General features: G+C 34.0%; 1 protein-coding gene and 1 long non-coding RNA gene across 4 annotated transcripts; both read left to right on the top strand.

Moving 5' to 3' along the window:
• The first annotated feature begins 294 nt into the window (after nucleotides 1-294).
• LOC138124124 (uncharacterized) lies at nucleotides 295-1,591 on the top strand. Of its 3 annotated transcripts, none has more exons than XR_011157012.1 (5): nucleotides 295-494; nucleotides 540-609; nucleotides 667-780; nucleotides 844-1,095; nucleotides 1,158-1,591. It is a non-coding gene; the product is annotated as an uncharacterized lncRNA (long non-coding RNA). The 3 variants fall into 3 exon arrangements; XR_011157013.1 differs by having other exon boundaries at nucleotides 296-494; nucleotides 547-609; XR_011157011.1 differs by having other exon boundaries at nucleotides 300-609.
• A 4,097-nt stretch (nucleotides 1,592-5,688) lies between these two features.
• Nucleotides 5,689-8,836, top strand: LOC138124243 (uncharacterized). The gene is made up of 5 exons (XM_069039220.1): nucleotides 5,689-7,195; nucleotides 7,266-7,550; nucleotides 7,603-7,810; nucleotides 7,865-8,223; nucleotides 8,284-8,836. Exons 1-5 carry the CDS (start codon nucleotides 7,082-7,084, stop codon nucleotides 8,770-8,772), a joined length of 1,455 nt encoding a protein of 484 aa, XP_068895321.1. The 5' UTR covers nucleotides 5,689-7,081; the 3' UTR covers nucleotides 8,773-8,836.
• Nucleotides 8,837-26,460: the final 17,624 nt, after the last annotated feature.

The raw sequence follows: 26,460 nt of genomic DNA, 5'->3' as shown, positions 1-26,460 counted from the left end.
TTTGTGAAATTTGTCCTCAGAGGACTCTTTCCTTTGTTGGATGGTAGGAAGAGGAAGCCTCTCTATAAATAGCATCTAGGCACTTTTTATTTTCCATTGAGTTTTTCCTTCTTTTTTACAGTTGTAAATATTCCCAAATGTCATTAAGAAAAAAAATCAATTTTGTCAACTCGTTTTAGTTTTAAATTTGTCGCAAAGACAAAATTGATATTTTTATGAGTCGCCCTCATCAGAAAACTATTTGAACGAAAGTTATCGAGAATGACACTATTGAAATAAAAACTATTATAGTCTATTTTTTCCTGGTAGGCGCGTGCGTGCGCATTTATAAAATCCTGCAACGAAATGCGACTTTCCTATTGGTTACTTTATTTTTCTACTTACACTAGAGAAATGTGCAATATTACAGTGTTCTGTACTGTCAATCAGGTCCAAGCTGAAGCTGCCATTTTTGTTTCAATCGTGATCGTGTCTTAGTTTTCCTTTTATGTTTTGTATGTATTTTGTGTTGTGTCCGTTTATTTATTAAAAAAAAACAGTTCTTAGTTCTTAGGGGTTAAGAAGTTTTTATATGTCAACAAGATGTCTTAATTTCGATCACCAAACGGCGTAAGTTGGATTTATGCTAACATCAAGTAACAGTTTTTTATTAATGCAAATTTATAGCAAATTTCTCACAAGCCGAGAAAGAAATGATCGTTAAAGTATTTCGTGGGATCTCCAAGGATTTTGCCGAGTTAACCAAGACGGCTCAAATGGAAAAAACTGCAGATTATACTGGTATTGATTTCTGAGTTTTTTTTTTTTTTTGTTGTATCACAGCTTAATTACTTTGTGTTGAAGGTTGTGGATTTAGAACCATTCAATGATACTTGGCGGAAGAAAAGAAGTGTGGGCAATTACAGGCACCGAAGAAACTTGATAGGAAATGGATGAACATCAAAAATATCTCATTCGAAAAACAGTGCACTCATTTTTCTCTGCAAACAGAATTCCTACAATTGATGCTGTGTACAGGGAAGTGCAAAACAATGAAGAAATTCCAAACATCAGTCGTTCTAAGCTTTATAATGTTTTACATGAATTAAAATTCAAGTAAGTACATACATTGTTTTCAATTAACTGTAAACATTGAAATCTATGTTTATTTCAAATAGCACAAATAACGAAACAGAAAAAGCCTGTTAATAGAAAGAGAAGACATATCTTGGCGAAGAAGATATTTACGGGAAATAAAAAAAATACGCCAAGAAGGGAGACCTTTTCTCTTGCAAGATACATGGTTATTAGAAATGATTGTAGTCGAAGCAGGCCTTGTCCATGTTATGAAATTTTTGCCGCTTTCATGTGAACTGACAATTATTGTCGATGTCACTGTAATTTTTTTTAGGTGAAAACTGCGGTGTTGATTATTTTATTTTATTTTTTTTTAAATTAACGATTGAATCCAAAAGTATCGAGTTGTTTTGTACCCAATTTAACTCCTGTGTGTATAAAATAAAAAATGTTGTACATATAATATTTGTTATCAATTTTTCCACGAGTTGATTCATAAACTTTTTTGTTTACATTTTACAAATTATACAAGAATTAAATCATAAACATCCCCCTAGATCCCCCTAGATAATATGCAACCAAAAATACTAACAATTCCTGCATCCTGCTAAAAATCTTAGCTATGTGATTCTACCTTTCGGAGATGCGCACGCACGCGCCTACCAGGAAAAAATAGACTTTAGCCGAATATTTATGTTGCTGTCGTATTTAATTACAATAATTATGCTTAATGTACCAAAATCAAACATTTTTGTTTATTTAATTTACCATCTGCCGCAAATAATATATTGCCACGTCAAAATATTCTACACTCGGCATAATTTTATTAATGCGGTAGCGTTTATCCCAAAACACATCTCGTTTTTATCGACAAGAACCATTAGATAGCATTTTTCGTCATAAATTATGACGGCTCCATAAAACACCATACCGTTATTAATTGTTCCCGTCGAAAGTAACAAATTGCCTAATACCGCAGACCAATAAAACTTAATACCTAATACGTTTGATAAAACCGTGCTGAAGCCGATCCGGACACGGGCTAATTCATACAAATAACTATCAAAATTGTGCATTTACTCTCACAAACCGGAAAATTACATTCGTGTACCGATTAGTTTTGATCAAAAGTGCTACAGCCCTGCATAATTTACACAGCGGAATACTTTATCCCCGACAAAAACACACCAACTGCTAACACCCATCTGCTGCTACTAACAATGTGCAAAATATAAATGTTATAATATTCGCCTAAATAAAATGGTGGCAGTTTACGGTAAAACCGCAGCTTTGCAAGACGATTACGTTAACGTGTTATGAACAGCTCGCACCCATTATTATTTTGAGAATTCGTGTGTTAGTGTCAAAGCAGCTACAACGTATAATAGGATTCCAATCTCGAACTACTTATAAGATCGTTTGAACTGACATGGAAATGCAATCTCGTCGCATCTTAAAGCCTTTGAAACGTAATATCGAAAACATACATGGGTTACGTTGTTGTTTTAATGTTTATATGGAAGAAAAAATCCACTCGAGTCTCCAGTAAATACATTTCAGACGATGTTGTCTTTGTGCATCACCGTATACATTACTTTTCGTTTTCACAGGCTCAATCTCTAGCTCCCGAAGCAATGTTTCTGGTTATTATCAATGAGATAAAGTGGTTGCAAAACTAAAGCACAAATTATGCGTCTTCTCGGTATATAAAATGCAATATGATTAGCAAGGTCTAATAAATATTCATCACAGATGTCACATTTTTATTGTCAAGAATTTGATATTATTTGATTTGTGAATACATATTTAAACATTACACTACTTCAGAAATGGAAATTTTGAAAACGGAATCGAATTATCATGCTAAACATTACTTGCGAAAGTTTAGAAAACGCTTCCAAATGTGCCCTTTCTGCAAAATGCTTCTTACAAAGCACTTGTTCTCAGTGTAGCTCATTTAGAAAAACTGCCAGCAATTCGCAGCATGTTGCTAAACCTCTTTGCGTACATGTCGAATTCCAAACCTGAGTCCAATTTAGGTGTTGTGGATTTTGTGATTATAAATATGTATCTTGAAAGGAAAATTGAGGTTTATTTTAAATGTAGAAACCACGAAGAAAATGTTGAAAGTATTGATATCGATCAGATTACATTCGTGAATAAGAGCTCACAACTCTTCTAAAGGGTCCATTCTAACTTGAAAGCTAAACTTAAAAAAAAGTCTGATGGAGTAGATTTCTTTGGATTTTTGGATACCTTTGTTTATTTGTCACATCATGGATGTAGGTATTTACTGTTCTCGCTAGTAGTTAGTAGCTCTCGAATTGAACATGTCCTCCGAATCCTTTGAAGTATAACTCTATCATGGATGCATCCTGTTCTGTTTCTTTATCTTTGCTGACCCTAAAACATTCGTTATAAATTCAAAGGTGACTTGCATGAAACATTTTTAAGCCTTTATTGAATTGAAAAATTTACATTCATCAAAATTCAGTATCGTTTTATTACATCGACATTATTTAAATCTTGCTGCAAGAAAAAGACGTTCTGTGCCGTCCCTAACAGCTTTAAGTATTTTAATGACGTCTGTCAACAGCTAAGTTTTTTGTTTTAAAATTTTAATAATATCATTAACAAATAATGAAGGAAACAACGATTCTTGAGGGACTTAGAATGAGATTCCATGTAATGAATTTCATAAAGTTATCTTGATTTTAACTTGCTCAAATCTTCCTATTAAGCCTTATTTTGCAATTTATCTCAAACAAATAAATTTGATTAAAAAAAATCGAATGATCCACTTAACCTTGTCCTCTTCTTCTTCTTGCATGCACTTCCTTGTCAACTTGTTTCCAGGACATGAGACGGAGGAATTTCCGGTAGATCACGTGGTCAAAGCTGCAAAGCTTCTACAATTCTTTTCTGCATATAATGCTTGTTAGATGAAAAAACTGCACTGCTTTTTCTTTACGTTGAATTTGGACTTGGGGGTTGCTTTCCGTATAATTAACAAGGCAATAGAGATAAAAACTGTAATTTAATTTTACTGGACACGTCTGTGCCGCTTCACAATTGTACAGAGAATGAATATTTTTACCTGACCCAAGGATTAGGTATTACACTGCAGGTGTTTTGGCGCCAGGGCGACAACCCGCCCTCTGTAAAGGACTTACAACTAAAAATTACCTGCAAAATTGCAAAACAATGCTCATTGAAGATTATTTTAGAAAGAAACTCGCAAAATATCTGTCAATACTATGGAATTCTTGCAAAATATTTTAACTGGTTCTATTATCCCAAAAAATTGTTTCCAGTGACTTAGATGGATTTTTTTTATATTTATTAAAATCTACTTGTTCCTTGTGCAAATTAATTACTTCATAAAATTCTAATGATGTAGACCACTCTTTTCTGACACGTATTTTTCAGCTGTACATAAGTCCCTCGGTGGTATTTATAAAATCATAATTTACTTACATTTTCGCTTGTTGAAAACATTTTTTAAACAATACACAAGTGAATATTCAATACTCTAACATTGTATTTCTTATAATGAATATAACTTTCAATGCGTTGTAATAACGAACAAAAATCTCTCAAATCTTTCCAGTTTCAATGTTTTTCACATTGCTACAACATTGTTCAAACCTCTTGCTATAAATCAGTCTAGATCAGATGGAAAAAATTACTAGTGCCATATTAATAATACATGTTAGAAGAACCACTATCAGTGTTTGCTTTTGATTGTGATTGAATGTTTTTCCAAACTGCTGTCACGATGATCGATACTAATAAATTTACGCCAATTATTTATGGTAGGAAGCTGTGCACCTGCCCAACTTTTCATTTTAAACAGAGGCTATAAAATTTCCTTTAAAACAATAACATAAAAAACACTGCTCAAGGCCACATCTATCTCATACAATATTTATTTTAATAAATTCATCAAAAATTCCATGTTGGTAAAGAACTTTACTTTAATTAAAAATAATACTCGTATTTTGAGCTTTACTTCTTTGTAATAATATCACTTTAATGAGCTATTCATTATTACGCTCATAACGTTCTGAAAGAGTGCCATTCTTAGTCGTCCTGATTTCTTTAGACGTACCTACTCATTAGATGGTTTTGAATTTTCCAACAGAACAGCATCTCCAATAAGTGCTGTATAGCGTATTTGAAAAGAAAAGCTCAAATCGGAACAATAATTTGAATAGAAGACATAATAAGTAAATACGAGTAAATACTGATATTAACATTAAAACTAGAGTTCTTTTTACAAAATTTAGTAAACACCATCCTAAATCTGCTATTGAAAGATTTAATTTACCACGCGAAAACGGTGGTAGGGGTTTTTCAAATCTAGAAATACTGCTAAAAAATCAAATTGCTTCACTAAAAAATTATTTCCTCAATAGAGCTCGTGATAACACCTTTTTCAATGCTTTGGTTTCAGCCGATAAAGGCTACACACCTTTAAATTTAAGTGATAATATAATTTCAGACATTGTTAAGCCAAATATACCTGACACAATAGCAAATATAAAACAGAAGTCTTTACATGGGAGATACTTTAAAGAACTGGAACAACCAGAAGTTATTATTCAGGCATCTCATGCATGGCTTAAGAAATCAAATATTCACCCTGAGACGGAGGGTTTTATATTTGCAATACAAGATCGTGTTATAAATACAAGAAATTATAAAAAACACATATGCGGTTTACAATCGATAATTGATAAATGTAGGATTTGCGGAACTGAAGGGGAAACAATTGAACACATTATTTCTTCTTGCACCGTTTTGGCTCAAAGCGAATATAAAAAACGACACGATATATTCGCTAAAATTATACACATGAATTTAGCTGTTAAATTCAATTTATTAAAGAATACACAACCACATTATAGTTATACACCAGAAAGTTGTTTGGAAAATGACAGTTACAAGTTATATTTTGATAGAACAATTTTAACTGACATTCATATTAAGCATAACAGACCAGACATTATAATTTTAAATAAACAACAAAAGCAAGCATATCTTTTAGATATAGCTGTTCCAAATTCACATAATATAACACAGACATATAACACAAAAATTAATAAATATTTAGAGCTGTCCGTTGCTATGAGAAATCTTTGGTGTTTAGAAAAAATTTCGATTTTACCACTTGTAATTTCAGCAACGGGAATAGTACCGCAATCTCTTTTTAAAAATTTAAAAATTCTGGATTTAGATAACACATTGGTAGGGCCCGGATTTTAGGCAAAATGGACTATTTTTATTTTTTAAGGCACATGTATGAAACTTGTCTATAAATGATTTCTGGCTTAATTAGAGTAATTAGAGCCATATTTGATTCTGCCTATTCGGCCTAAAATGCCCTTTAAATACCTATTTTACCTTTTAACTGCCTGAACATGCCTAAAATGACCAAAAATCAATTTCATTTTTGCGGTTTTTTCCCAATTTTCGAATTCTGGGAAGTTTACGGTATTGAAAATGTAAAAGTGGTACCTCAATAAAATTTACAATGCTTTATGATTTTAAAATTTAAGGAGATGTAATTACTGAAATGTACAAAGTGCAGTACAATACAGGAATTACTTTTTCGCTTTTACGGTTGGGACCATGATGTCAGCGGTAAATACTCCGACAATACCTAAGTACCACAAACCATTAGACTGGACTGGCATAAATTACAGAGTTTATCTGTTTGCCTCTGTTCGAAGGGGTGCAGGTATACGCGGTCTAATGTTTTCTGATACTTAGGTATTGTTAGAAGCTTTAACGTTTATAAAATGGTCCTTGCCATAAAAACGAAAATTAAAATCCCGAAGTGAAACAATAAGAGAAACCTTAAGGGTGTCATTTTCTAAAAATTTAAGAAATATAAAATTAACCATCTCCTCTGAAATTTGGTGGGAGACGTAAATATAAGCATTACAAATTTGTCATTTCTCGTTTACTTTATCTCCGTGCAGTGGTCGTGTTTCTTGTGAACCTGTTTAAAGTGAACATAATGCCGAAACAAAAAATTAGTTTACGCGAAAAAATATTACAGTGGACAAGCAAGAAAGATTTATATGAAATAAAATCAACCCGAGAAATGTTTTGTAAAGCTTGTGGTAAACTGGTAAGTTAAGCATAATTAAAAATATGTCATTTTATATTTTTTACTTATTTGAAAATTTTATTTTTTGTAGTTTATATGCGAAAAAAAATGTCACTTGCAACAGCATGAGCAAACGGCCATCCATAAAGAGAACATTATGACACCGCTTCGGCAAACGTTGCTGACACAGAACTTGGAGGAATCGGCAAATAGTACATTCAATATGGAACTTTGTAACGTCTTTTTAGCTGCCAATATACCATGGCACAAACTACAAAATCCTGCGTTTCAGAATTTTCTGACAAAATATTGTGGTAGAAAAATTCCGGATGAGTCTACTTTACGGAAAAATTATTTACCAAAATGCTACAAAGATGTATGAACATACTATCTTTTAATATTTAATTTAAAATTATTTTCACTTTTAGACTATTGACCGCATTCGGAATGAGCTGGATCCTTTTAACATATGGGTTTCAGTTGACGAAACAACAGATGCACTTGGGCGATATGTGGCGAATTGTCTGGTTGGGAAACTTTCAGAAGATGAACCTGGAAAATCTTATCTTTTGGCGTCTAAACAATTAGAAAGAACAAATCATGAGACAATAGCTAGATTCGTAAATCAATCTTTAGGTAAGGGTTTTTCACTTTTTTAAATTTATTTTGATTTAAAATTTCTATGCGTAGAAATCTTGTGGAGTACCAGAGTTGTTGTTGAAAAGTTTCTTTTGTTTGTAACGGATGGAGCACCATATATGATAAAATCTGGTAGACACCTTAAGGTGTTTTATCCAAAAATTGTGCATGTCACATGCTTAGCGCATGCTTTAAATCTAGTGGCTGAAAAAATTCGCTATCAATATGAAGATGTGGATAATTTAATTTCGAACGTGAAAAAAATTTTCGTTAAGGCACCTTTGAGAGTTGAAATGTACAAAGAAAAACTAAAAGAAATGCCACTGCCTCCACAGCCAATTTTAACACGATGGGGAACATGGCTTCAGGCTGCTATGTTTTACAGCGAACACTTTGATTCCATTAAAGAAGTAAGTATATAAAAGATAAGCAAATTAATTGATTGTTAAACTGTTTTTAACTACTCACAGGTTGTCATGTCCTTTGATGGAAGTTCTGCTGTTGCTATTCAAAAAGCACAGTCTATAATGAAGAAACCCGGAATAAAAAACCAATTAATTTATGTTCGCAGTAATTTTAAAATAATCTGCGAAAGTATTACTCAATTGGAAAAAAATGGGTTACCTTTAACCGATTCAATCAAAATTGTTGAAAACGTATTTACCTCCCTAAAAAAATCTCCAGGCCCTGTAGCAGCAGTAGCATTAAAAAAACTTGAAGATGTTACTGAAAAAAATCCTGGATACAAATTTCTTCTAGAATTGGCAAGAATTTTTAGAGGTGAAGATGTGCCGGAACATGACACCAAAATGGAAGAAATTTATTACAAATTTGCGCCCATTACCTCTTGCGAGGTAGAAAGAAGTTTTTCAAAATATAAGTCCATTTTGGTGGATAACCGACAATGTTTTAAAGTAGAAAATTTAGAGCAATATCTTGTATGCAATGTAAATACGTAACAATGTAAATAACTAACAAACTTGTAGTATTGTATATTAATTAATAAAAAATAATTAGTAAATATCTTGTTGTGTGTACCTACTTAAAACTTTAAAAACACATTTTTTAATTTAATTAACCACAACTTTAAGGACCTAGTATGGCTTATTTTCAGTTTTTAAGGGACTATTTGCAGTAGTTTAAGGGACTATTTTAGGCACCTATTTCCGACTTTTTAATTGCCTAAAATCCGGGCCCTACACATTGGTAGTTGAAATTCAAAAAGGTATATTATTATACTCATGTCACATCGTGAGGAAGTTCCTTAACATTGACACAGAACATAATACACAACAAAGTCAAAATGCGGAGGCAAGACGCCGGTAATTATGTTGATAAGCACTGCACTATTACTTGATAGTAATATCCGTAATAGTGTATGTACTCCGGCAAAATTGCCGTGCCGCCGGGTGGAGGTGGGATAGTGGTTAAAGCTATTAGAGTTGCTTTTTAATGTATTGCACTCTAAATCTTTGTTATCTCATGAAATTTCTCTACAAATTCTCCATTTTTTTTGTCTTTCTGCAATTAAAAATATGTATTAACAAAACAGATATAACGTATTACTTGTTTATGCCAAATATTTTTTTGGACGTTGCGAGATGAAGATGAGACTTGTAGACCGCATCGAAGACTCAAATTTACTGTCCGTAAACTCGGGGCGTTATAAATTTCTGTTTACATTTTCAAATTTTATAGATATAAGTAGCATGGATGACCCCTCATCAATTCGGAGGCAATAAAACCACCCGCAATATAGTTCACGCGGATGAGATATAGCCAAAGTTTTCCCCCATCATCACCAACTTCTCTCGTGCGGTTGCGTATGGAAAAAATGTGCGGCTCGCCGCACGCCCGCCGCACACACCAAACAATTGATCGACAAGTCGATTGATTTTTCATTTTCATTAATAATGCCTGGAAGGCACATTGACGCCTCGTCCTGACGGCGGTCGTAAAATTTATTAGGTCTAATTTAGATTGGAACAGTTGAACATTCTTGCCGGGGGCGCAAAATTCAATTTGAAAACATTAAGTAAAAAGTCTAATTACGTATTCCAGGTGCAAACGTTTAAAGGGCCGCAGATAACTTTCCCAGGAATATTACCGCGTTTTTTATGGTTCTGTCGAATGGGTTAACGCCCCAAATGCAAAAGCGTAATTAATTTTGTGCTGGATGTGGACACCCATAGAGGAGGCTCGGCGGGAGCGATAGCTTGTTGTGTGATGGGGAATTCATTAAAAAAATAACAAATGCGCCCGAATATATTTGATTACAAATTGAATGAGGCTCTAATGATAATTTTTTATCTCGTCGATCTCCACCAGGAGAATAACTATTTTTGGAACGGTTTTTTTCCACATTTTGTCCCAAGTTGTATAATCCGGGAGCCCACCGTCACTTTAACGCTGTAGATGTCTACAAAAAAAAAACATTTTTCGCAGAAACTTTTTGTGTGGACGTTCAAACGTCGGGTGGCCTTATTTAAGTCAATTTAATTAAATATCTCTCTGCAATAGCTTGAAATACCTACATTCAGTTGGGTCTGGACATCTAGCAGCATGACGAGGTCTGACGGATAAAAGGTACTAAGGATAATGGAATTAGAGTGCTGCGATGATACTATTAGTAGCACTGCGAGGGCTCTGTCAACGCTTAAACACATTAGCTTCCATCCTTCGATCGCTATCACTTAGAGAATGACGCGTTTTTACTGAATTTTCTATCAGCTACAAATGAAATCAGTGCTTACTCATTATACCAATTTCAATTTACTTTTCTTTCTGTGCTACCGTCGGAAAGGAGCAGTTTCGACGGACCGGCCTGAAAGGGAACAAGAAAAATAATCATATTTTGGGAGAAAACAAGAGGTCGGATGTTCCGTGTCGGTGAAATGGCTCGGAAAATGGTACGGTGGACAACGTTCGCAACGTTGTTACATTAAAAATCTTCATCCACTTACAAATTTATTGATTCCTTGGGTGTAACTATACCGGGCATTTTGACATTATGTTAAAAATTCAAATATACCTAATTTGATTTTATTGCACAATAGAATAAAGACTTGCTGTACGAGTATAAAGTAAACATTTTAAGCTAATCGCTTAAGCAACTTTGAAGTTTTAACTCTGCCCAATTATGAGTGTTTAACATTTTCTCCAATTAGTATTATTAGCCATTTAATTAAATCGAGTTATTACAGGCTTTTGACGCACCAATAAAAGTTTAAACTCTTATTCATTAACACGAAAATAAATTATATACATGATTCTTGAAAATATTATTATTTTCATTTGTAATTTTTTTTGTCACCCCACCATCTACATATACAAGGTAATTCACGAGTAATAATGAACCCGACGGAATTGAAAATGCAACCCACAATACATTTGGAACGTGAAGCTGGATATGGACGCCGTAAATATCTTTAGCTAGCTTTAGCTTTACCTTCCAAATGTATTGTGGGTTGCATTGTATAGATAGTTTAAAAGTTACAAGCCCAAAAACAACAAAACAACAATCTTCATGTTGGAAGAGAAGTTTGAAAATATTTCAATAAGTAGTAATACCATTGTGTCTACGTTTTCGTCTAAACCTGGGGGTTTGTCGAGAGCAACCTTTATTTCGGTGCTTCCAGGAGGAGTAAAGCGGCGCGTGCGCACCATAACGTCTTCGTATAAGGGTAATGAGCGTCGGTACGCGTCGTAATAGAACTACGTGCACCGTGAGCTAATATATGACACGATCAATTCAGCCCCACATAGTTGATTAACTCTCTTAGCGGCGACCTGATGCCATCCAATATTCCGTCCGACGGGACCTCCTCTTTGATAAAAGGATTCGCGCGCGAGCCTTAATTTTATATATACTATATATACACGTGTGCCGCACCTACAGGACTGGCAGTTTACACAAGATAAAGGACTAGGAAGCGAGCGCTGCCGCCTAAATTGCCGGATACACAAAGACGCAGCTTATTATGATTTCACGCGCATCTCGCAAGGACACACATTTCACGTCAATTTCATTTTTAAATGAATATGACGACATTCTCTTCCCACCTATCCGCCTGTTTCCGCTTCCGAACAATTTCTGCTTATCTAAAATTAGGGTGGCACAATTATACACCTCCTTTGTTTGTTGCTTCTATTCTTGCTCGTCATTGATTAAATAACGGGTGACTATTAAAATTTTCACTTGGAGTTGGCTTTGAACGAGTTTTTATTTTTTCTGTTACTTTAGACACACGCAAGAACGAACGACAAATGTCAGTCAGTACAATTGAAACATAACCAAATTAAGAGAAAAAACAGTCATTGAAATGTCAAACTTGTCAGTGTCTAAGGTGCAACGGAAAACAAAGAATGATCCATAGCCAACCCTAAGTGAAAATTTTAATAGTCACCCGTTATAAACATCCTGTCAAATGTGAGCACGGACTATCTCAGATATGACACAAAGTAATTTACGATTTGTTATATCTTTTTCTATTTCAAAACAAAATGACAACCTGACACACTCACCCAGAATGTACAGAACTGTGAACGTGTACCTTGTCTGAAGTCTTTTCAGGACACATTTTATTTAAATATTTTTCATGCAAGTAAAGAATGGATGATTTTACAATTCAACCAGCGATGAAAAAATAAACTACCTATAAAACGCAACCGTGGTAACGGCAAGTGTGCTTACTCTGATGCTCTAATCTTGAAAGAATTTAAATCAAATTTTAAAAATTTTCTCTAATGAATGAATAGGAAGAACCTCTATAGTATGCAGGGCCATTTCCTCACTTATCATGAAATTTTGAAAAACCGTTCAGTTTGTTTTCATTTGAAAATTCAAGAGAGTACGAAAAAAATAAATACATTTATCTACAAGCGGTCGAAAATCGCGCCTTTGTGTATCTCCATAAACACGGTTAACGTGTCTTTTTTTCTGAGTGGAGTAGAAGTACTAGGAATAGAAGTGTCCAGAGGCGACTCGACCGAATCAAATGTAAGCATCTGTCACGATTTATTTGTCAATTATTTAAATATTATGTATATTTAATAATTAAATTATCCCTATTGAAATAAACCTCTAAAAACCCAAAATCACGAAATTATTATCCAATATTTAACCGGTGCCACTGTGGTATTTAACGAGCCGTTTGTTGTGGACGTGTCCATGGTGTCAGATGTGATGTCAAAATCTGAAATCAAGCAAGCATGATGGTCGTTCAGTTAAAAAGTAAACAGTTGTAATCGTTTGCTATTCGCGTTTTGATCACTTTTGTTATATTTTGCGAATAACTGAAGTACGTCCGATGCCATGGAAAATGAAATGCATTCGGGGCCTCGAGAATTAACGCAGATCGCGGCAAACTACGTAGGATCTAGTCTAGTCCCGAAAAATGTTTAATTGCTACACAATGATCATGATGAAAAGTATCTGGCTACAAAGGTTAAATTTCTGAGTTCCCTAGAGGAAGAATTATAAATGATTATTGTAGGTTATGTCTGACAGGCGCTTATGACGCGATGAATTCACCAATTTGACAATGAGATATATCGAAGATTGCGGCTCTGCTATCTTAAGCTTGTTTGACACGATGCTAAATTTTGTAGAAAATGTGTTAGAAAATGAGAGAGACCCTCGACAGGACCAATGAACGATCAGGATCATAGTCTGTCTTTGTCAGATCCTGACCGTTCATTGGTCCTCTCTCATTTTCTAACAAATTTACTACAAAATTTAGCATCGTGTCATACAGCCTTTAGTTAAAGTTCAGGATACTAAAAATTACAAATCCAGTCATTCACCATTTTGGGAAAGTTTTACCTGGAAATTTGCAGAAAGTACATCGGATAATTTAGACAGCATTGTAGACTTTACTAATATTATCGAAACTTCAAGTACCAATAACAAGGGAAGTAGAAATTACTAGTACATTAAATTTTGAAAACTGTAAATTTGAAGATTGTAACTGCAGGAAAAGAAAAATAAATAAGTGAGTTCATATTTTTTGTGATCCACTTAAAGATAAAATAGTATATATCATTCAGAGTAGAAGGTCTTTTTGTGCTCCGCCCAGTTCTCTGGGCTCACCACAAAAACACTCACTTCTACTCTTTATGATATAATATAGTTATTTTTACTTATCTTATGTTAGCTACAAATACGCCAAATTCTCTCATTTTTTATTTTATGGAATTATTGTAGCGGAAAATAAAAGAATGTATTTGTTTGTTATTTTAGTGAAAACTCATAAAAGACGAATTACGCTTTAATAAAATAATAAAACAGTCAACTTCTGTTGGAACTAACATGACCCACCTGTGTCACAATGCGGAATTTTGTCAGAATCAGACTACTGCATTAATTTTTGCCAGCGTGTAGGTACCTACACTATTTTGAGGTGGCGCATTTGCATTATTCATGCGAGAATTATTATATGCTAAACACGGAAATGCACCGTTAATTATCGCTGGGAAACAGATTCTACGCTTGCCTAACTTCGGGGTGGTTTTACACATTTGCACTTATATAAAGTAGAGTGTCATTTGCCGCTGCTTGCGTATGCTTTTGATATAAAACTCTATTAAGAAATTCTTTACGCTTATTACTTACACATTTTACAGGAGAGAACCTGCAATATCGCATTCTCTAAATTTTAGTTTCTCACCAAGAACTCCACTACTTTTCCACAACCGCTTCTTTTCACAAATCACCTAATTATTTAAATATCGAAGTATATTTTAACAAGATTAATATCGATCTACACTCATTTGAATTTGTATGTTTTACTTAAGCTACAAGCAAGTTTTTTTAATGAATTTATTATCACATAAATTAACTACTTTAAATTTCAATGCAGAATAAACATGTCACAAATGACAAATCTTACCCTGAAATGTCACTTCGTTCCCACTTGTTAATTATAAGATTAGAACACCGTAACACAAAGAAAAATTAAAATTCTTTAATCGCAAGATTTGATCGTATTTTTTGCTGCAGTAAATTTAGTGTACCATAGGTAATCATTTTAATTTTTATATCGATGCAGATGCGCTTTGAATAATGGTAATAACAGTATTGTGTTTCTACGAGGGGCATGCTGCATGTTAACTATGTTTAGTTAATAAAACCAAAATAGCAATGATCACAGAAAATTGTTTGTTTTCCATGAGGCAAACAATAAAATTTACATCAACAAAACTGTGCTGAACTTTGAGGTACATATTAACAGATTCCAGAGTTACCTACATTTTAAAAAGATTCTATCAAAATTTTTGTGACTATTGGAGAGAAGTGACAGTTTATAAGCGTGCCCAATGTTAAACCCAATTAAAATTGAATGTTGCTTGAAAATAATTGGGTGAAGGTTGGCTGTTTAGTCAGGAATTGTATTTTTCTTTACAAGAAGAAAAGAAACTCCTACAATCTAGTATCAAACAAAGTCAGAAAGGAGTTTTACAATAAAATTGACCAATGGAACTACATATTTTTGAAAATAGCATGTTAATGTCTAAAGTGTCGACTAATAGAATAGTTAGTTAATTTAATGATAGTTACGAACCTCTCTTCTTAACTTCTGTAGCCTAGCGTTAAGCGTTTTCACTTTGCATTCGATAGGTCGAGGGTTCAAATCCCATAGCTGGCGCCATTCCGATGTGGATTTTTTTCAGGAGTTTTCTCACACCATGCATCTTGATATACGAAAATGAGGTAGTACTGCCGACCATTGTTGCTTCTAAACCCACCCATCACTATGCTCATCATAATTTTCTACCCAGTGTAGATGAAAGGACTAGCAAACCCTATGGCTATAGCTTCCTCGGGAGTATGGAATAAAAAGATTGAACCTTGAAAGTTTATCTTAAAGTAAGTAAATCAACGCCATGGAATCTTCTGTACAAAGTCTTTCCAAAACTGATACAGATTGATATATTTTTAATACTTCCAGAACAGAAAACAAAGCGTTTTTAGTTCGCCAATAGCAGTTCTATTTGTCGAAAATTAAATCAAAATAAATGAAATAAATGCAATTGTACAGTGCAGACCTCACTAACCCACCCTCTCTAACTGTTAAACCAGGCAAGATAGTGACATGCGACAAAAGGTAGATACAATGGTTTTGAGTTAATTTAAAGTAGGAACATTAAAGGGTAAATTTGCAATTATTTTAAACACGAGGGTGTAACAATTAATCCAGGAAGCCTATGAAACCCATTATGTTAATTATATTTTATGTAGTCGCTAAAAATTGTTGTTTTTCGTAACAGTTTTCAGATTGTCCGAAAAATTATTGTGATATTTATTTTGCTTTAACACATAATCACACATATTCTATTTTATTTGTTATTAACAAAAAATATCTTGATCAATTACTTCATCTTTCTCCAAATCCTCTAATCTTTGTATTATGTACAATATGCAAATTCCCACCACCCGTTAATGCAAAATACCTATTGTTAAGCCCACAAGCCTCCAGTTAGTGTAGCTATTCTATTAAACGACGCTTTAGGGATTAACATGTTGTTTACAAAAATACACATACTTATGTACATAATTAGTAATTACATAAAAATGTAATGTACTTAAGTTGATAGATTAATTTTGATTGTATTACATAAATTGATTAATTTAATTATAAAATTCCTTTTTGATTTTGCTTGCCGTGATCAGTCATATTGCATACTGTTACGCTTCTATAAAGCAGTTGTTGGTGTAATAATGTTATTAAATTTCAAATATCATTTGAGATATTTACTAACTGAAATGACAGTAATCTTCACTTCAGACAAATATTTAATTTGAAACATTAGTACAATCTGCCTCTAGCACTTGCAAAATAAGGAAAACATTGGACGAATCTTTTTGCTAAGACGTTTACGAGTACGAATCTGAGCGATAAAGCAAGCTTTTAGTCTTATCAATTCCTGGAATTATTCCTACCACCGAAGGTTCCATCTCTTTTAAAACACTTTTGAAAGCTATGAGAATAGGCTTTTCTTTTATTATGAGATGTTTGCGTCATTCCAAACTCCAGCAAACACCATTAAAAACTTTAAGCCATCAGTATCACCGGCTAAAACTACAACTATTATTATTTGAAGCGTTTCAAGTGTCATAAAGAAAAAAATAATGATCGCAAGTTTCTGGATATTACTTATTATCTGCGAAACGGGTGAAAATAAACCTGACTGTAAAAAACAAAGCTGAAAGTTATTGTTTGTTTATATTTATACGTGTGAAAGTTGCTTCATCGATTAGCAACGTTAGTAACAGTTCCGCTCGAAGGAATCCAAAGACACCGACTAAACGCCCTTTCTTTTGATTAGTTATGGCCGGTGAGCGCGTTTCGGACTCAAAGGTAAATTCCCTTGAAGGTGTGAATGCGCCATCAAAGCGTGACGATTCGAGGAAAAGAATTGCTTCGAACAGACCACACGTAAATTTCTGAGCAACCACTTTGTAATCAGAAGAGATCTTGCGGTCGAGACAACAATTACAAGTCCGATGACAAGTTTCGATATTGAAACACCAACTTCATGTTTATTAACAGGCACCAATTAGATTGTTTTTAATTGGGTCGATCGGTGAGATGCGATAAACCCGGATCGTTTCCAGTCCACCTGGTGAGATTTTAATGAACATTCAGGCACCTCGAAAGGGGAGTTTTATTAAATTTAAAGGGACAACTTTTGTGAATTTTGGCCGTCGGAATATAATTTTGAAGCTGAATGTTCCTTAAATGGTCAAAGACGGGCGATTTGGATAATTAGATGGAGGCTGTTAGAGTCTGTTTTGTTTACATTTCATTAAACTTAAAGGAAAATGGCCCATTAAACGCCAACTTCATTTTAAATTGATTTTGTAATGTTTTGTTTTACGGTAATTGCGAAAATAATCTAAGATGACAGTTGGAATTTCTCGACTGGGAGCTTGCCACACTTCCCATGGTGGGTTAATAAACGTACCGGGAACAAACGGGTGTGACATCAGACAGACTTACTGCCGACAAATTAAATTAATTAAATCGTGTGTCCCCATTTTTCCTACATGAGCAGAACAAATTTTTCAAAAACATAGTTGAAGACGCAATTTTAAAAATCTGCCAACGGACACGAGCCACTAACAAATACTAAACACAATTAAATAAATATAAATGTGCATAATAATAGTAGATTATATCATTAAGAGTAGAAGTGAGTCTTTTTGTGCTAAGCCCGGAGATTGAAGACTGGGCGTGCCGCCTGTGGACACTTCTACTCCTAGGACTTGAAACATTTCTACTCCGCTCAGAAAAAAATTAATGAGAATCTTGTAGTGGAAAGTTACTACGTAATATAATAACCATGACAATAAAATTATAATTGTATTATCTTCTAAGCAATTATTGTACAAATCTGGCCTTATAACTTGTACCTTTAGGCAAGCATTAATAAACTTAACTATTAAAAATGTAGTTAAGCTTGAATTAAAAAAAAAAAACTGTACGGGATTATTTTCATTATTTACAGATGTTCGTTGGGAGATTAAAAACTAAAATCTATTTTATTGTATATATTAATTATTACATTTTACAAACTATTTAGCGTTAAATTATAATGGATTTATAAATATCTGTAGTGTAAATTTTAGAAAATATATACATATCTACATATTTTATATTGAACAGTACACAAAAAATACGTAAACTCCTGCCTATAATGAAATTATCAATTTCAACTTCTCTATGGACGATTTAAAAACTAAAAGACAAAACTAGTCTTAATTACCAGAGTCATGTAGAGAATAGCCTTATTGTCGTCATCACAAGTGAACCCTCATGCACATTTCGGTTTAACAAAACCATCCCAGTAGGAACATTCGACTGCTTTTCATACGGTTTGACATGCGGAGGACCGTCTAGGTACTCTAGGTGGAGACCTTATTCATATCTACAGACAAGACGACTTTCCGCCGACTTAGCCCTTTGTTTCAACTTAAATGAAAACGATCGTTTAAGATATCATAGTTGGAAATTTACGGAGGAACAACTCATCACATTATTTCGTTTCAAATTTCAGTCCAAGTCTTCGAAAAGTGAAATGTGCTATTTAAGGAAATTTGAACGCTGGAACGATTTAGCAAAATCTTCGACCTGAAGCTAAGAACCAGAGTGACGAATATTGTTATAAATTACAAATTATTTAGATCTCCAGTCTACTAGTATTAATCAAAGAGATTATCGTTTTCCTTATTGTTTATTTGCACAAAAGCTCTCCGTGATTAATATTTTACTGAAAACTTATGTGTACATATTTAGACTGAGTAAAAATATATGATTTGATTTTTTCTTTCTTTGTTTGAAAACAAAAATAACATTGGATATATAGAAAAACAAACATACAGCCAGACGAATTACCTTGAACAATATCTTGAACCTCCATAAAGAAAACCACGGCTAGAAAGCTCCTCAAGTTTAATGAATCTTTTCAGAAAGCGTACTTGCTTGAACAAGTTTTTCAAAGAACTTCCAATGCACATAAGCATTTCGTCTGTGTTACTGCAGTTTAATTGCAGCATTGCAATGAAAATTTAGAAACAGTTAATTGAAAGTTTATTATTCCCATTTCCATTTTCAAGCAGGCTATTTGGAAAACGATACCAATAACAATGATAACGACCACAATAACAAACAATGAGTGTAATGATTTTTCTACGAGAAGCTTCGTAAATAGATAGTAACAGCCGCAAAAGTAGTATTGTTGATTTTTATTGACACTCTTCTGTGCTTCCAAGTATATTACTGTTGTTATTAGGTTCATTATTTCAGTTTGTTACGGCCCCCATAATATTATTTACTTTGAGACTATTACGACACACATAAACAGTAATCCAGGATGTGATATCGGTAAAAGCGTCGCAAGAACCCCAGGTAGTTTGTTGACAAATTAAAATTTCAGCACCCCCATCCAGCTAACGGCCTTTATTAGGTGGGTAAACAGATATAGCATCGGTTTAATAACTCAGCAATGTCGAGGTCGAAATGTCGTTAATTCCTCGCAGGAATTCGTGGCCCTTGGAATTTCGCCGACTCGTTCTGATTTATAAGAAAATACCAGATCAAATCGGTCACACCCTCTGCACGAACATAATTCCGTTGTTCTATGGACAATAACGCGGCCAACGCAGGAATGTCTGGACACGGGCTCCTGGCAGCAGGACGTAGTAAACATTCGTTGGGAATCGTCCATTGAGGGTGTCAGCGGGCAAGATGGCGACGATAAACCACAGACCGTGACGTAATAGAGTCGTTACCCAGCGGGTCCTGGCGGACCCATTCTCTCGACCGGGGGTCGGAGCTCGAGTGCTTCAATTGCATTACAACTGGCTTTTTATAGAACGTCGCGCGGGAACAACACTTTTAAGAACAATCCAACGCATGCATACGTCTCCACCGCTTTTACTTGACCGGATAATTTGAATAATAGAGGGAGACCGCTCGATGGATAAGTGCGCCGCATAAAAGGGCGAATGAGTGGCCACTTGTTCTATATTTAGCGCGCTTTTCCTTCGAAGCGGCGCACTGAGAGCTTTTTCTTTTCACACAGAGAAAATACAAAATAATCGAAAAACTGACCAACAGAAAACGTCGCAGGCGAAGTCTAGACAGCGCTGGCGGACAATGAGATCAAGAAATTTTTATCAAAATAAATGCGCCGCTATTTTTTTTTTGCTGTTATAAGCAATGAATGAACCCTTAACCTTTCATGAAATTTGGCGGTGGGTGCGGTGTTAATAATAATAATGATAGTAGGGTGACCTAACTGCTATGAAAACAGTATTGTTCGATCAGTTAAGCAACGCCGAGAGTGGTCAGTGTTTGGATGGGTGACCGCTGCGAAGCCCGCGTTCCGTTGTAATTTCAGTATTTCATAGTTTCATTAAAAAATAATCACAATTAAAAGCTGTACATGACGTGAAAATACCTTAATTAGTAACTGCGTAGCTAAACTGCTAGTAGTTTAAAAAATGTTGTGAGTCTAACTAAATGTAGTTAACTATTGATTAAAGTAGACGCTGCAGATCTACTTTAACCAAACCTAATCAACTATTAATTTGCCGTGCTGTGAAGTTGAGGTATACCTACATAATAAATCATTTACCTGGTATGTTAATAAATGTAATACAAATCCTGTATTAAAGAGCTTTCGACCTTCAATTCCTTAGTAAAAATAGCTCACTAATAATCCTCAAAGCTTTGAGTAAACTTGAAATATTAAAGTGGCTGCCGTCTGAAGTTTAATATCTTTCGTTTTCTTTTCGCCTGAGACTTGTTTTCCAGTCATCCGACACCATAAAATACCTTAACAAACAATAAGAAACAACTTCTTGCATTACAATTAAAAAGACATCCTTCTATCGTATTAGAGTCCCGAAGTAAGTCTCATGTGAACCATCTATAACACAAAGGTGGAAGTTTACGAGGAAAAATAAATAATTTAAGTAGGAAGATAAATTTAATCGAATCCGTTCGATAAACCTACATTTGTCAGAGAAGTGCGAGCAATAAATCAAATTGACTAATATCATTCTACTGCAACTCCACTCCATCTGCACTATTTTCATGTAAATCAATATGCAACCCACTTGATCCAGTTATCATCCATCACTTCGTCCCTAACAAAGAGTCCATGGAATGCCATCATCACCATCAAACGAATAAAATTCCATTAGTTATTCTTGGTCTTCTTGTTCTCTACAAAATGAACTAGTTCGACGCTTTTGTAAAATGTCAGCATAAACGTGGCACTTTTGTGGCGCAAATTGGGGAAATGGGTGACATTTCGAAAGTTTGATGCGATTGTGCTTCTGTTAATACATAATAACTTTGTTGCAGGTTCAACGGTAATTTTGTTATGTTATAAGTTATAACTTAACTCTGTGATACTTGCTGAACATGTACGTAAGTATAATATAATACTGCAATCAATCAATATACCGGGTGTAGAATTGGTTTACGAGACATAGGATTTTACATGTAAAAATAAGGAGATCCAATTATTGGCTCCCCTAATAATTTTATGGCAAAATGGTTAAAATGAAAGTTATAGAGAATTAAAAGTACTGTCTAATTCCACTCTTTGTTTTTTACTAACAAGTTGTGGTACTGAAAGAAAAGCAAGAAAGGAGTTAAGACAAAAATACTAAAAAGCAGTACAAGCAATGAAATTTGACTTCTAAAATTATTTGTCGGATGGTTTCACTATTATTTAATTTTCTTTTGATCTGCCCTTCAAGTGAACTCGTACAGGACTACAGGACGAATGAAAAGGTATCTTCCATTAGATGTTCAAACTTCTCTCCAATTCTTCGAATTGTTTCTACGGCTGAAATTGGTCGGTCTGGGAAACCTGAAGCAAATGTTGCTTGGAAGTTTCTTAAAGAAGATTCTCCATAATACCATTTAAAGAAAAAAATAAAATTTCATGCCTAGTAGTACTTCTTAGTATTTTTGTGTTAACTCTTTTCTTGCTTTTCTTTCAGTACCACAAGATGTTAGAATAAAACTAAGATTGAAATTAGACAGTAATTTTAATTCTCTCTAACTTTCATTTTAACTATTTTGCCATAAAATTGTTAGGGGAGCCAATAATTGAAACTCTTTATTTTTACATGTAAAATCCTATGTCTCGTAAACCAATTCTAGACCCGGTATACCCATGTTACTAAATGGTTTACTAGTTATAGGCCAAAAAGTGCATCTTTTTCGTACGAGTCTGAAAACAGGCGAAGACAAAATGCACTTTTTGGCCGATGTGCACATTAATTTTTTTAGGCGGCCGCATGAACTACAAAACAAAAGACATCATTGGAAAAATTACAAATTTATTTTGTATCGACTTTTTTCAAATAGATTACTTACTTTCATAATTTATGGTGACAGGACAATCATTACGATTCTCATCTGCGATGTCCGGTGGCGTATTCATCATTTTCGCTGTTGTATTAGACATTTCTTCATCACCCTGTTGCTATCGATTATATGAACGTTCATTTTCTTATTTGCACCAAAAAAGCACCCGATATAAACGATACAACACTTTTTCGGGCAAATAAAATACTTTGGTCAAATTTAATTGTCAAATATTCATTTGTTTTCAGTCAGTTTACTCGGTTTTGTCGGTTTCGTTGTTAGCTTGCTAACCTTCTTCATTATGGTGTCTAAAAAATTATTATTACCATAAAATGCAGATAAAAGCGTCTGTTGTTTCTACACTTATGAAATCTTATTCTGAACAATGAAGCCTCAATATACTCGTACCGTTGATTAAAAACATTTTCAATCTCTACTTAAATACAAACTGAAATCCGAAGAATAAATACGTCAACTTGTTTTAATTGTTCACTTCTATCTCCCGAGCCGTAACTCATCTCGAAAGAGTTTTTTGTTGTAGGAAAGTAATTAAAGAGCCAAGTTAGCAGAAGTTCTTTGAGCAGCGAGTCCTATTGCTTCACACTTCTAGGCAGTCTATTTATTATAAACCGTAGATGAGGGAAGTCTTAAATGAAGACGTTGCTAGTGATACATACTCAAAGCTCGGCAACTTGTAAATCCCGGTTTTAAATGTTTTTACGTCGACATTAACGCGCATTTAACAGAGCCATTCAGGGGTGGTGCATTAAGTGCTTTCACACCCAAATTAAAAACGTATCAGCGCAAAGTAATCACGAGATAAACCTGAGTAAGTAGAATATAGTTCGGTGACGAACGTTGAAAGGCCGCAAAGTGTATTCTTAGTTTCATCTAAAAAGCAAAGGGAGCGCCAAAAGTTTGGATTAATGGAAATATTTCCTTTCCCCGGTTCGTTCAGAAAGGCTCAATTTCGGGACGAACTGGCACAGACCAACTTAATTTCTTTCAAAAGAAACGTTTCCAAATTATTTTCATTTTTCTAAACCTTCCCGCTCCTCAATTTTTGCAGATTTGGATGAAAAACGGAGTGTAAGTGAAATCTCCACAAAAATTTGTAATAGGAAAATGATACATGGCTGAATTTCGCTATTTCAATATCAATAAAGTTATGTTAATAAAATATTTGAATTAAGCAACTACATACATATTTAAAACAATAAATTCAAAAATTTCCATAATGCATATTTTTGGAACTAAAAACCTCCTAGGTTCAGTACATTATTAAGGATTGGTAGAAGGGAAATTTTTGAGTGGCTTGCACGCTTCTCCGATCTCACCTCTCTTGCTTTATTATTATATGAGCTTATATCAACATCTATAGGTTGCCTTCTCTTGGCCAGCTGCAATTGAGCTACCGAAAAATAGGATCCTGGAGGAAACGGAAGACCTTTTTTTAAATGTGTTTATATCAATGAGGAATTTTTTATATAAATTTCCCTCTAAAACTGGATTTTCTATTGTCTTCAAATTAAAAATTAATATCTTATGAACTATAATTCCAATGATGACATGGTACGTAAATTAAAATTTGATAATCTACGCCTTCCAAAATGGGAATAATGAAATGAAAACTATTTCAGAGTTCTTTTCCAAAAACTCGACGGAAAGGAAAGTATTTCCATTTTCATAGAAATATTTTTTTAAATTTTTTAACTGAAGAGAGAGAAAATGACAAATGACACAGACCGACAAAATTAGACTTTGTGAACGAATTGCTTAGAGAATATCGAGATATCTTCTTTTGTATCGACCACGCGTGAATTGGAATGAATTAGATACTAGACACGGAAGAAAATAATAGCAGTAATAATCATTCTATATTTGTGCTACTATATAATAAATATAATCTATGTTTTCACGCATTTTATCAATTTACAAATAAATTTGTACCAGTTATTGACAAGTTTCTGGCAATTTGTAAAAAGAATATTAACTTCCTTTTAATAGAAACGACCGATGTTATGGTTTCAATGACAAAAAAAGTTCCAAGATAACGGTTTTTTTTTAAAGACGTTAATAATAATAACTTTGCAGACAATTTGTGAAACATCTGTAGATGTAGATTTATTCCTCCTTAAACCGAATTATGAAGATGTGTAGAAATTATTTTTTTCTATGTGTTGCACAAATTGAGCCTTATGTCCCTTTTCTAGGATTTTGCTTTATATTGGTGTAACAGATACAGGACGATAATTGTGTATTACACTGGGATCACCACTTTCAAAAATAGACAGAATATTACATTTTTCAAAGCTTTTGAATTAACTCCAGTTTTAATATATTGGCTGTATAATGGAGGATCCCTTGATGTGGATCATTTTTCCTTTGATAATTTTTAATACCCCATCAGCTGCCATATTTCATTTTGGTCCCATTAGATTTTTCTAGCAAAAAATCGTTCTTAACAGCTATTCATGAATCCTGTGTAAGGATTTAACAATTCGTTTTCGATCCACCTTTTCCTTCTATTACCTTCACTATCGTCTTTCTATGTCTTTGATATCTTTAGAATCGTCCACCTTACTCTTCACTAATAGCAGGATTTTTAGCCAAAGTGCGAAAATAAAAAAGCAATTTACAAATTTACATTTGCCAAGAAAATATTTAGTACCAGTTTTAAATGTTGTCCACGCTCGATTTTCAGAAGCATTCCAAGTTTCACATTAACTTGTGAATATCGAGCCCAACAAAAATACCCTTTTCAGTGTCAGTTCAGACAAATTTGGAAATTTATTGCAGAGGTACCGAAAGCACACACCTGCGTGTCCAAAGCTTTTATAAGTCATTTCATTAAACCAAGATTAATTTGAAGTTAACGTGGTGTTTTTAAAAATTCGTTTAGAACTGATATCAGTTCGTACGGCGTAAACAAGAAGATATTTACATATTAATTACATAATGCTATTTGCTGGTCTTCATACAACAACAATAGTGACTGAAGCTCTAGATTTACGCCGACCTGAACAATTTAAAAAAATAAAACTAGGGATGACACTAGAAATGTGAACAAGTGCCACCTCGCTGCTATCTCTATATACATATTTACATATTCATTATCAAAGTCAGCTATTTTTAAAGTCATTGATCCGGCTCTCATAACTTTTAGGAGCATACCTGTAACCTGCTCTTTAGGCACGCCACACAATAAAATACTTTCATGACTGTCTACTTGATGGCCGTTTAATTGTCGATAATCCTTCCTGGTAATTGTTGAAGAATTGCGCTGGTTTATTAGGGCGACGGGGCCGATTGCGAGTTAACACTTTCTTGGCAATTTCATTTCATTTGGAGCTTCGGGTTCCTTTGCACGCACAGTAAACAAGAGATCCCAAGTCACCTTTAAATCCATTTTAGCCGGGAGCAACAAGAAACCGTGAGTTATTAAAACGACTAAGCCGTTTCACACATAACGTCGCTCGGTGGTCAAGGAAACCAACCCTTTGAATTATTTCAATTCGTGTTTGATGCTATCGAGACTTTACTGCATTTTTATGGAGAAATTCTATGAGTTATTTTTATGTATAATAATAAAAATTGAGTATGCCAGATGGGTATCACTGTTACAGTTCATGTGTGGCTGCTTGTTCTTCAAACTTACGTATAAATGTCTGACTTAACAATAAAATCAAAAGCTGTGGCTTGCTTTCACATAAAATCTGTATTACGCATAAATTTTCAATATGAGAAGATTGGAAA

This window comes from Tenebrio molitor, chromosome 2 (assembly GCF_963966145.1).
Source record: "Tenebrio molitor chromosome 2, icTenMoli1.1, whole genome shotgun sequence".
Taxonomy (NCBI): domain Eukaryota; kingdom Metazoa; phylum Arthropoda; class Insecta; order Coleoptera; family Tenebrionidae; genus Tenebrio; species Tenebrio molitor.
This window is presented reverse-complemented; position numbering and strand designations above follow the sequence as displayed.